Source organism: Pithys albifrons, chromosome 1, assembly GCF_047495875.1.
Source record: "Pithys albifrons albifrons isolate INPA30051 chromosome 1, PitAlb_v1, whole genome shotgun sequence".
Lineage (NCBI taxonomy): Eukaryota > Metazoa > Chordata > Aves > Passeriformes > Thamnophilidae > Pithys > Pithys albifrons.
Window position 1 is genome coordinate 84,081,631 of NC_092458.1, and position 12,187 is coordinate 84,093,817.

The 12,187-nt window shown below is 55.8% G+C and overlaps 2 protein-coding genes across 2 annotated transcripts; one reads left to right on the forward strand and one right to left on the reverse strand.

The window, feature by feature from the left end:
- Positions 1 to 1,091: 1,091 nt before the first annotated feature.
- LOC139679702 (mid1-interacting protein 1A-like) lies at positions 1,092 to 2,232 on the reverse strand. Its single transcript, XM_071571686.1, has 2 exons — positions 1,744 to 2,232; positions 1,092 to 1,394 (listed from the first exon to the last, which is right to left on the reverse strand). Exon 1 carries the CDS (start codon positions 2,161 to 2,163, stop codon positions 1,762 to 1,764), a length of 402 nt encoding a protein of 133 aa, XP_071427787.1. The 5' UTR covers positions 2,164 to 2,232; the 3' UTR covers positions 1,092 to 1,394; positions 1,744 to 1,761.
- Positions 2,233 to 6,923: 4,691 nt separating this feature from the next.
- LOC139679710 (mid1-interacting protein 1A-like) lies at positions 6,924 to 8,036 on the forward strand. Its single transcript, XM_071571699.1, has 2 exons — positions 6,924 to 7,388; positions 7,739 to 8,036. The coding sequence occupies exon 1, from the start codon at positions 6,969 to 6,971 to the stop codon at positions 7,368 to 7,370; it is 402 nt and encodes a 133-aa protein (XP_071427800.1). The 5' UTR covers positions 6,924 to 6,968; the 3' UTR covers positions 7,371 to 7,388; positions 7,739 to 8,036.
- Positions 8,037 to 12,187: the final 4,151 nt, after the last annotated feature.

The window sequence follows — 12,187 nt, forward strand, 5'->3', positions numbered from 1 at the left end:
CTGGATAAGACGGGGCTGCAATTTTGCCCAGACTGAGGAGAGACAGATTTGCTTTGAAATCCTGGCCCTGCCTTGAGGGACCTTCGTTTGGTTCCCTCTGGGGGACTCGGTGCTTGACAGCTGCTTCCCAAGAAAAGCAAGTGTTTTAGGCAGTGGTGCAATGAGCTCCTTGAGTGTCTGTACCCACAGGCCTGGGATTTGCACATGCCAACCCCCAACCCACCATCTCAAACCGGAGCTGAGGAGGGGGAGATGTCACTGCATTTGTCTCCAAATGATCCCAAGTTGTCCACAAGCATCTCCTGCTGACCCATCTCCCATGATTCTGATTGCCCCAAACCACTTGCAACTGCCTTTGTCCTCTCTGGAGCCTGACCAGGACCCTTTCAGATGTGGAACTGCTCTGTATCTGGCCCCTGGCTGCCTCCTGCACAGCCCCTGGGCCCCACAGTATCTCACTCAGCCACAGCGAGCTGGACACCCTTTCCCTGCTGCCCATGCTCAGGCAAGACAAGTCAAAACCAATGGGGTCTCAGCAGCTGGGAGGAATGGCCTGATCAGGAGGGAGGAGATAAGAACCTCCAAAGTATCCCAGAGCTTTGTGTCTGGACCTGGGGCTGGGAGCGTGGGGGCAGTTGCTTTCCAGGGGTGCTCTGAGCTACGGCTCTGCTGCCCCTCACTGTTGCAGGACTGGGCTCAGTGTTGGACACATTCACACTCTTTTGTGCACAGAAATCAGGCACCAGCTACTAATGATGTTGCTGTCAACAGAAGGAAGACATTTTTCAGCCTGAATTTGCTGAGCAAAGCAACAGGTTGCCCAACAAGGGTGCCCGTGCCCTGTGGTTGCACAGTGCTCTGAGCTACCTGGTGTAGTGCCAGATGTCCCAGCACACAGCAGGGCATTGCATGAGAAGATCTGTGAAGGTCCCATTCAAACCAAACCATCCTGTGACTTTGTGAGTCTTTGTCCCTTCAAATTCCCCATCGTTGCCCTGGAAAGTCCCCTCCCCACAGAACCAGCATCCCCCTGCCCCACACTGGGGCACCGCACAAGGGCCCCAGCCAGGTGAAAGCACCACACAGACAAATAGCTTCACAGGGTTTGTTTTATTAGCAAAGACTGGGGGAAATGCCCTTGGTGTCCAGGTACCAGCTGGAAAAGGGCTTGGCAGTCGCCAGGGACTGTTGGGGGTCGGGGCCATCGCACAACACCACCACCTTCATGCTGCTCTTTGAAAATAAAGAGGAGAGCATGAGCCTGCAGGTCTCCCAATGGGCTTTCCGGCACAGCCAGATGCTTCTTCCTATGAGGATAAAGCAGCATCTGGTTTTCCCAGGTCAGTTCCAGCGCCAGGAGATCAGCTGCCAGAGTGCGAGGAGGGCGAATGGGACTGGAAAAGAGCGTGCAATGGTCAGAAATGGGGACGTCTTTTGCTGCGTGACACCAGCACCCATCCTGCAACAGCAGCTGTCCTTAACTCCTTAACTCCGAGGGTCATGCCAGGGAGACACCCAGCCCACCAACCCTGGGTCCATAGACCCTGCACCCCTGGAGTCTCGGCACGGAGACCATGCCCACTCCTCCAGCATGGAGATGGATATCTGCCCACATTTGAGGGGGCAACCCCCATTTCAAGGCCCTTCCCGGGAGCTTCCCACCCCTGCAGTGTTGGGGACCTCTCCAAGCACACCACCCCTTGCCTTGCTGCCCCTGAGCTCTGCGTTCCCCCCAGCTCTTACCTGGTGGTCAGGACAGGGTCACCAGCTGGGCTGTCCCTCGCTGAGGTTGATTTGCTCCAGGATCTGGCTGTACCTCCGTGTGAGAGCATTGGTGTCCCTGGTGAGGTGGGTGAGGACCTGCTGCAAGCCAGTCAGGTGGTGGGACAGGCGTTCCTCCAGCTGCGCATCCACCGCCTCATCGCTGCCCAAGGATGTGTCCATGTCCGTGTCAGCACCAGTGGGGCTCTGGTCATTGACAGAGGCCAGGCCTTTCTCCACCATGGGCTTGATGGCCTTCAGCAGCTGGTAGCGCTCATAAAGGTCTGTGTGGCTGCCTGCGGCTGGGGCTGCCCCCTCCTGCTGCGGGAAGACCCCTCGCAGCAGGCTGGGGAACATCACCTCCTGCTCCATCTTCTGGGTGGCTGAGAAGTACTGCTCCATGGCCCCTCTCCCACAGTTCTGGCAGCTCTGCTCTGGGCTCTTCTCAGGGTGCCACCTGCCCCCGCTCCCTGCCGGGGGCTTTTTATGCAGTGTTGGGGCACGGCCCTCCTCTGCTGTGTCCTCTCCTGCCTTGGCTGGATGGCCCTGGGGCCGGGCTTGGCTCCAGCCCAGCTGAGGCTCGGCCATGCCATGTCCCTGGCTCTGTGCAATCTCTCCTGGCTCAGCCTCCCTGTGGCCTTCACCCGAGCTGGCCACGGGTGCCCCTGCATCCCCATGCCAGGAGCACAGGAGCAGCAACGAGTGGAGCTGCCTGGGGTCTTTCCCTTCCTGTCCCATCTCGACCCCTCCACGCGTTCCCTTTTTGGGCCCTGTGAGAGTGGGTCCAGCTTCTGCCCCGTGGTGCCGGTAGACTGCAGGCAGCCATGCTGCCAGGGGGCCCCCACCTCCCCTGCTCCTTGCTGCCATGCACCTGAGACGTGAACACTCCGGGGAGATTGAGCAACCTCTGTCCATTACTGCCAGGCTGGATGCAGCATCAGACTCTGATATGGAAAACCTCACTGAGGATGTGCTGCTGCTGCATGGAGTCCTACATGGGGTTATAGGGACATGCGATGGGAACAGAGATGGGACCAAAAGCCACAACGGAGAACTCCTGAAAGCATGTGATGGAGCCATTACTGTCCAGAGTGGAGCCCAGATGGTGCCATCGTTGCCCCCACTACTCCTCTCCTGGAGCAGAGGTCATGGCTGGTCAGTGGCCAGAGCTGCCCATCCTGTATATCTTGCACCATGTGGCAACTGGAGGAAATTGTTCTATTTTGGGAGAGGCCAAGGGGTCCTTCATCCCTTTTGCAACCCTCAGTGGTGGCAGCTCTCCCACTGTCCCCTCATATCCTGGCCAGGTGCCCATTCTGCTGTCTGCCCTCTCCCCCTCAGAGCTGAAGCCACTTCTCCTTTTGTCCCTTTCTGGTTGCCCCTGGCATCTCTGGGCGCCCTGCCATGGGGCCCAGTGCTGCACTGAGGTGTGCACTCTCTGGCAGCCCCATGCAGTGGGATGTCTGGGCCACCATGGAGCTTCCTGGAGGTGAACAGACATCATAGTGTCCTAGGGTGGGAATGGAGGAGCTACATCTGCCCTTGGGTTGAAGCTTCATCGTGAGTTTTGTTGTTTAACCCATCAGCAACTCAGCCTCACACAACAACTCACTCACTCCCCACCAGTGGGATCAGGGAGAGAGTCAGAAGCGTAGAAGTGAGAAAACTCATGGGTTGAGGTAAAGAGAATTTAATAGGGAAAGCAAAAGCTGTGCACACAAGCAAAGCAAAATAAGAAATGAATTCACCACTTTCCATGAACAGGCAAGTCTTCAGCCACCTCCAGGACTGCAGGGCTCTATCTGTGTAAATGGTGACCTGGGAAGACAAAAGCCATGACTCCAAATGTTGCCCTCTTCCTTCTTCTTCCTCCAGCTCCATACGCTGAGCATGATGCCATATGGTCTGGGATATCCCTTGGGATAGCTGGGGTTAGCTGTGCCAATTATGTCCCTTCCCAACTCCTTGTGCTGCTCCCCCAGCTCGCTCCCTCACTGATGGTGGTGGTGGGGAGAGCCTTGGCCCTGTGTGAGCACTGCACAGCAATAACGAAAACATCCCTGTTATCAACACTGTTTGCAACACAAATCCAAAACATAGCCCTGGACCAGCTACTCTGAAGAAAACTAACTCTACCTCAGCCAAAATCAGCACATTCTCCCCCCTTATTCCTTACCAGGTATGCCATGCTCAGCTCCCACACTATCCAATACATTCCCATTTACCACCACCCCTTTCCCATCTGTTAATTCAATACCATTCCCTTAGTCCAGGACCAGTTCTGTGAAAGTTCTGTAAAATGCCCACAAATGTCCCCAAACATCGACTGACTTTGGGCTCCATCCATTACGGTGTTCAGTCAGGGAAGGAGAAGTTGTGTGACCAGAGGAGATATCAGGCACCAAAGCCAGCTCAGTTCTGCTCACTGTAGCACTTGCATTGCTTCTTGTAAGCTTGTCCTCCATTGGTATGGATGGTTATTCCGCTCTAATTCACGGAACATGCAACTCAAATAAAAGGATACAGCAATTTAAAGATATTTTCATCACAATCTTCACCCTGGTCCCTCTGGACTGGATTACAGGGTTTAACTTTGCAACAAACTCCTCCCCATGTCCCTGCTCTGGCTTAAACTAACCCACAGACTGAAGTTCTTTAGGGCTCTACCTTCTCCAAGTGCAGGCTTACTTATGCACCATGATCTCTCCAGAGGTGTAGATTTATCCAGAGCCACAGTCACTTTGAAGTGCATCCATTCCAGTGTGGGATGGATCTATGGGCCACAACACTTTCGGAAACATACCTGTCCCAGCATGGCCTTGCCCACAGCCCCAGGCCCTTTAGAAATGAACCTGCTCCTGTATGGACTAATCCACAGTCCCTCTGACTTGATTCCCGCTGGAGTTCCAGCCTGTACAGTGCAGCAGCAAAATCCTGGACAGCAGACAGCTCAGGCACATTGCAGTAGCTGTTACCAAAATGTATTCAGGATGTCCCTAGTCACTGCAGGGTACCATGATCAGCAGTGCAGCCCTGTGCTGAGCAGTGAAAGCAAAAAGCAGCCACTGACAAGCATGAGACTGTATTACACAGTCAGGCCAAGAGTCCCATGGCAAGCACAGGAGCCTAATATCTAACAGATGAACAGTAATAGCAGCTATAAATTCAATCCAGCATAACCCAACCCAATCTGTCCTTCATAGGGTCACAGAGCACACATTGATCTGCAGCCACGAGTGACAGCTGACAGCCTCTGCTGGGAGATGTCCTTCTTCTAGGGACATGTGGGCAGGAGTCACCCCAACCAGCCTCCCTGGGAGGGAGCTTAGTGCCACAACTCACCAGGACATGAGGTCCTTCCCCAGCCATGCCCTCAGTCCATAGAACATCTCTGACCCAGCAGTTCCATCTCTCCATGAGGCAACTAGGCCAGATAGCCCAGGGTAAGCTGTGCTCAGCACCCCAGAGCTGTGGCACCTTGGTTCCCCTGGTGCTACAGGGGTATATGACAGCAGGAGGTGCCAGGGATGACACAGGGACACTTGGGGACACATGTGTGGTGGCACAGTCCACCTCTGAGCTGTGTCTGGGGATGGGCTTCCCAGCAGGGTGTCAGGTCAGGCATAGGCTTGCCCAAACATGGCAGCAGAGAGCTGAGGATCTCATTGCACCTCCCAGGGCTCCTGATGGCTCTGAGCAGCCTCCTGGAGGCCTCAGCCTGGGGCTGGGCACCCCAGTTCAGCTCAGTCCTGATCCAGCCATGCTGCTTCCCCGTAGTGGCTGTGCCATGCTCCAACCCAAGTCCCCCTTCTTCTGCTCCTACAATCACTGCTGGCAGTGGCAGCTTCCCCCCAGTCTCTCCTAGCAGGATGTCAGGGATGTGGAGGCCCATTTTTGGCTGATGGGGTCCCCAGAGGCACAGAGAGATTTTGGTAATTACTCGTGTCCTAAGGATGGTGAGCTGGGGAGCAATCTGAGTCTGCTGAGCCAAAGTAATCCCAAAATTGCTGCCATGATAATATAAGCAACTTGGGAGAGGTAGGGGGAGCAGGGGGGCAGAGCATTCCCCATGTCCCTCTGTCCCTAGAGCCCTGGGATGCCCCTAGACCTCCAAGAAGTTCTGCAGTGACCCAGATACCCCAATGCAGCCAAGTGGCACCTGCACAAGGCCAGCAGCACCCACACACCTCAGAGCAGCACCGGGATGCATGGCAGGACAGCCAGGGAAGCTGGGGCATAGGAAAGGGACAAGAGGGGTGGTGGGCACAGGTCTGGCAGGGAAAGGGTGGGTGGCAATGCAGGCACCAGACTGAGACTCATGGGGGCAGTGGGAGAGCTGCCGCCACCAAGGGTTGCAACAGGGACAAGGTACCCTACAGCCTTTCCCTAAATATAGCAATTTCCCCTGATTGCCACATGCCACAGGGACAGGCAGGGTCAGGCAATGCTGACCAGTGTCCCAGAAGTGGCTTTTCCCCTTCCATTGGCAGGGTACCCATGTCCACAAATCCCTGGGGGCAGCAATGGCTCCGTGCTGCTGCCACAGGAGGTACTACTCATCATGGAGTCAGGGAAAGCCCAGAGGACCAGGATGTTTCTGGGTCCTCCAATGTCTGGACACCAACTGACTCCTTTGACTCCACTGACTCCATGTTCCAGTGCATCGCAAGCAAAGATTTCCCTATGTCTGCAAAAAGCGCTTGCTCAATGTCTCCAGAGTGTTCACGTCCCAGGTGCATGGCAGCAAGGAGCAGGGGAGGTGGGGGCCCCCTGGCAGCACGGCTGCCTGCAGCCTACCTGCACCACAGGGCAGAAGCTGGACCCACTCTCACAGGGCCCCAAAAGGGAATGCGTGGAGGGGTCGAGATGGGACAGGAAGGGAAAGACCCCAGGCAGCTCCACTCGTTGCTGCTCCTGTGCTCCTGGCATGGGGATGCAGGGGCACCCATGGCCAGCTCGGGTGAAGGCCACAGGGAGGCTGGGCCAGGAGAGATTGCACAGAGCCAGGGACATGGTATGGCCGAGCCCCAGCTGGGCTGGAGCCAAGACCGGCCCCTCGGCAGCCCAGCCCAGCCAAGGCAGGAGAGGACACAGCAGAAGAGGGACATGCCCCAGCACTACATAAAAAGCCCCCGGCAGGGAGCGGGGACAGGTGGCACCCTGAGAAGAGCCCAGAGCAGAGCTGCCAGAACTGTGGGAGAGGGGCCATGGAGCAGTACTTCTCAGCCACCCAGAAGATGGAGCAGGAGGTGATGTTCCCCAGCCTGCTGCGAGGGGTCTTCCCGCAGCAGGAGGGGGCAGCCCCAGCCGCAGGCAGCCACACAGACCTTTATGAGCGCTACCAGCTGCTGAAGGCCATCAAGCCCATGGTGGAGAAAGGCCTGGCCTCTGTCAATGACCAGAGCCCCACTGGTGCTGACACGGACATGGACACATCCTTGGGCAGCGATGAGGCGGTGGATGCGCAGCTGGAGGAACGCCTGTCCCACCACCTGACTGGCTTGCAGCAGGTCCTCACCCACCTCACCAGGGACACCAATGCTCTCACACGGAGGTACAGCCAGATCCTGGAGCAAATCAACCTCAGCGAGGGACAGCCCAGCTGGTGACCCTGTCCTGGCCACCAGGTAAGAGCTGGGGGGAACGCAGAGCTCAGGGGCAGCAAGGCAAGGGGTGGTGTGCTTGGAGAGGTCCCCAACACTGCAGGGGTGGGAAGCTCCCGGGAAGGGCCTTGAAATGGGGGTTGCCCCCTCAAATGTGGGCAGATATCCATCTCCATGCTGGAGGAGTGGGCATGGTCTCCGTTCCGAGACTCCAGGGGTGCAGGGTCTATGGACCCAGGGTTGGTGGGGCTGGGTGTCTCCCTGGCATGACCCTCGGAGTTAAGGAGTTAAGGACAGCTGCTGTTGCAGGATGGGTGCTGGTGTCACGCAGCAAAAGACGTCCCCATTTCTGACCATTGCACGCTCTTTTCCAGTCCCATTCGCCCTCCTCGCACTCTGGCAGCTGATCTCCTGGCGCTGGAACTGACCTGAGAAAACCAGATGCTGCTTTATCCTCATAGGAAGAAGCATCTGGCTGTGCCGGAAAGCCCATTGGGAGACCCTGCAGGCTCATGCTCTCCTCTTTATTTTCAAAGAGCAGCATGAAGGTGGTGGTGTTGTGCGATGGCCCCGACCCCCAACAGTCCCTGGCGACTGCCAAGCCCTTTTCCAGCTGGTACCTGGACACCAAGGGCATTTCCCCCAGTCTTTGCTAATAAAACAAACCCTGTGAAGCTATTTGTCTGTGTGGTGCTTTCACCTGGCTGGGGCCCTTGTGCGGTGTCCCAGTGTGGGGCAGGGGGATGCTGGTTCTGTGGGGAGGGGACTTTCCAGGGCAACGATGGGGAATTTGAAGGCACAAAGACTCACAAAGTCACAGGATGGTTTGGTTTGAATGGGACCTTCACAGATCATCTCATGCAATGCCCTGCTGTGTGCTGGGACATCTGGCACTACACCAGGTAGCTCAGAGCACTGTGCAACCACAGGGCACGAGCACCCTTGTTGGGCAACCTGTTGCTTTGCTCAGCAAATTCAGGCTGAAAAATGTCTTCCTTCTGTTGACAGCAACATCATTAGTAGCTGGTGCCTGATTTCTGTGCACAAAAGAGTGTGAATGTGTCCAACACTGAGCCCAGTCCTGCAACAGTGAGGGGCAGCAGAGCCGTAGCTCAGAGCACCCCTGGAAAGCAACTGCCCCCACGCTCCCAGCCCCAGGTCCAGACACAAAGCTCTGGGATACTTTGGAGGTTCTTATCTCCTCCCTCCTGATCAGGCCATTCCTCCCAGCTGCTGAGACCCCATTGGTTTTGACTTGTCTTGCCTGAGCACGGGCAGCAGGGAAAGGGTGTCCAGCTCGCTGTGGCTGAGTGAGATACTGTGGGGCCCAGGGGCTGTGCAGGAGGCAGCCAGGGGCCAGATACAGAGCAGTTCCACATCGGAAAGGGTCCTGGTCAGGCTCCAGAGAGGACAAAGACAGTTGCAAGTGGTTTGGGGCAATCAGAATCATGGGAGATGGGTCAGCAGGAGATGCTGGGGACAATATGGGATCATTTGGAGACAAATTCAGTGACATCTCCCCCTCCTCAGCGCTAGCTTGAGATGGGCACCACAGAAGGATGGTGGGTTGGGGGTTTCGCATGTGCAAATCCCAGGCCTGTGGGTACAGACACTCAAGGAGCTCATTGCACCACTGCCTAAAACACTTGCTTTTCTTGGGAAGCAGCTGTCAAGCACCGAGTCCCCCAGAGGGAACCAAACGAAGGTCCCTCAAGGCAGGGCCAGGATTTCAAAGCAAATCTGTCTCTCCTCAGTCTGGGCAAAATTGCAGCCCCGTCTTATCCAGGGAAAATGGAGCATGAGGGGTGTACTGGGAGAGACCAAGGCCGTGTGCCATTGCAATGCCACCTCTGGCTGGAGCATCATGGAGCACTATCTTTGGAGCTCCTCTGCCCCCAGGCTGAATGCAGAGCCAGGTGTTGAACTATAAGGAATGGACAGACATTGGTTCCCAGTGAGATGGGGACCACAAAGGATGCGTAGTCCCTCTGGTGGTCTACCTGACTGAAGCTCAAGTGTGGGACCCACATTCACTAGAGAACAAGGCCATTTGTGCTGGTTTAGCTGGGTCAGACTTCTTTTTCTTCCCAGTATCTGGTATGGAACTGGTATGGTTTTGATTTGTGCTGAACACACAGTTGATAATACAGAGATAGTTTTGTTGTTGCTGACAGTGCTTGCAGAGTTCTCAAGGTCTTCTCTGTGTTTTGCACTCCCACACTGGTGAGGGGGCTGAAGGTGCACAGGAATTTGGGAGGAGACAAAACAGGGATAGTATGATCCCCATATGACATCATACTCATATAAAGTGTAATGAAGGAGGAAGAAGCTGGCCGGCTTGCTCCTGCATCCCCATGCCAGGAGCACGGGAGCAGCAACGAGTGGAGCTGCCTGGGGTCTTTCCCTTCCTGTCCCATCTCGACCCCTCCACGCATTCCCTTTTGGGGCCCTGTGAGAGTGGGTCCAGCTTCTGCCCTGTGGTGCAGGTAGGCTGCAGGCAGCCGTGCTGCCAGGGGGCCCCCACCTCCCCTGCTCCTTGCTGCCATGCACCTGGGACGTGAACACTCTGGAGACATTGAGCAAGCGCTTTTTGCAGACATAGGGAAATCTTTGCTTGCGATGCACTGGAACATGGAGTCAGTGGAGTCAAAGGAGTCAGTTGGTGTCCAGACATTGGAGGACCCAGAAACATCCTGGTCCTCTGGGCTTTCCCTGACTCCATGATGAGTAGTACCTCCTGTGGCAGCAGCACGGAGCCATTGCTGCCCCCAGGGATTTGTGGACATGGGTACCCTGCCAATGGAAGGGGAAAAGCCACTTCTGGGACACTGGTCAGCATTGCCTGACCCTGCCTGTCCCTGTGGCATGTGGCAATCAGGGGAAATTGCTATATTTAGGGAAAGGCTGTAGGGTACCTTGTCCCTGTTGCAACCCTTGGTGGCGGCAGCTCTCCCACTGCCCCCATGAGTCTCAGTCTGGTGCCTGCATTGCCACCCACCCTTTCCCTGCCAGACCTGTGCCCACCACCCCTCTTGTCCCTTTCCTATGCCCCAGCTTCCCTGGCTGTCCTGCCATGCATCCCGGTGCTGCTCTGAGGTGTGTGGGTGCTGCTGGCCTTGTGCAGGTGCCACTTGGCTGCATTGGGGTATCTGGGTCACTGCAGAACTTCTTGGAGGTCTAGGGGCATCCCAGGGCTCTAGGGACAGAGGGACATGGGGAATGCTCTGCCCCCCTGCTCCCCCTACCTCTCCCAAGTTGCTTATATTATCATGGCAGCAATTTTGGGATTACTTTGGCTCAGCAGACTCAGATTGCTCCCCAGCTCACCATCCTTAGGACACGAGTAATTACCAAAATCTCTCTGTGCCTCTGGGGACCCCATCAGCCAAAAATGGGCCTCCACATCCCTGACATCCTGCTAGGAGAGACTGGGGGGAAGCTGCCACTGCCAGCAGTGATTGTAGGAGCAGAAGAAGGGGGACTTGGGTTGGAGCATGGCACAGCCACTACGGGGAAGCAGCATGGCTGGATCAGGACTGAGCTGAACTGGGGTGCCCAGCCCCAGGCTGAGGCCTCCAGGAGGCTGCTCAGAGCCATCAGGAGCCCTGGGAGGTGCAATGAGATCCTCAGCTCTCTGCTGCCATGTTTGGGCAAGTCTATGCCTGACCTGACACCCTGCTGGGAAGCCCATCCCCAGACACAGCTCAGAGGTGGACTGTGCCACCACACATGTGTCCCCAAGTGTCCCTGTGTCATCCCTGGCACCTCCTGCTGTCATATACCCCTGTAGCACCAGGGGAACCAAGGTGCCACAGCTCTGGGGTGCTGAGCACAGCTTACCCTGGGCTATCTGGCCTAGTTGCCTCATGGAGAGATGGAACTGCTGGGTCAGAGATGTTCTATGGACTGAGGGCATGGCTGGGGAAGGACCTCATGTCCTGGTGAGTTGTGGCACTAAGCTCCCTCCCAGGGAGGCTGGTTGGGGTGACTCCTGCCCACATGTCCCTAGAAGAAGGACATCTCCCAGCAGAGGCTGTCAGCTGTCACTCGTGGCTGCAGATCAATGTGTGCTCTGTGACCCTATGAAGGACAGATTGGGTTGGGTTATGCTGGATTGAATTTATAGCTGCTATTACTGTTCATCTGTTAGATATTAGGCTCCTGTGCTTGCCATGGGACTCTTGGCCTGACTGTGTAATACAGTCTCATGCTTGTCAGTGGCTGCTTTTTGCTTTCACTGCTCAGCACAGGGCTGCACTGCTGATCATGGTACCCTGCAGTGACTAGGGACATCCTGAATACATTTTGGTAACAGCTACTGCAATGTGCCTGAGCTGTCTGCTGTCCAGGATTTTGCTGCTGCACTGTACAGGCTGGAACTCCAGCGGGAATCAAGTCAGAGGGACTGTGGATTAGTCCATACAGGAGCAGGTTCATTTCTAAAGGGCCTGGGGCTGTGGGCAAGGCCATGCTGGGACAGGTATGTTTCCGAAAGTGTTGTGGCCCATAGATCCATCCCACATTGGAATGGATGCACTTCAAAGTGACTGTGGCTCTGGATAAATCTACACCTCTGGAGAGATCATGGTGCATAAGTAAGCCTGCACTTGGAGAAGGTAGAGCCCTAAAGAACTTCAGTCTGTGGGTTAGTTTAAGCCAGAGCAGGGACATGGGGAGGAGTTTGTTGCAAAGTTAAACCCTGTAATCCAGTCCAGAGGGACCAGGGTGAAGATTGTGATGAAAATATCTTTAAATTGCTGTATCCTTTTATTTGAGTTGCATGTTCCGTGAATTAGAGCAGAATAACCATCCATACCAATGGA

Coding starts and splice junctions, on each gene's coding strand:
- LOC139679702 (XM_071571686.1), bottom strand. CDS start 2,163: ATGGAGCAGTACTTCTCAGCCACCCAGAAGATGGAGCAGGAGGTGATG.
- LOC139679710 (XM_071571699.1), top strand. CDS start 6,969: ATGGAGCAGTACTTCTCAGCCACCCAGAAGATGGAGCAGGAGGTGATG.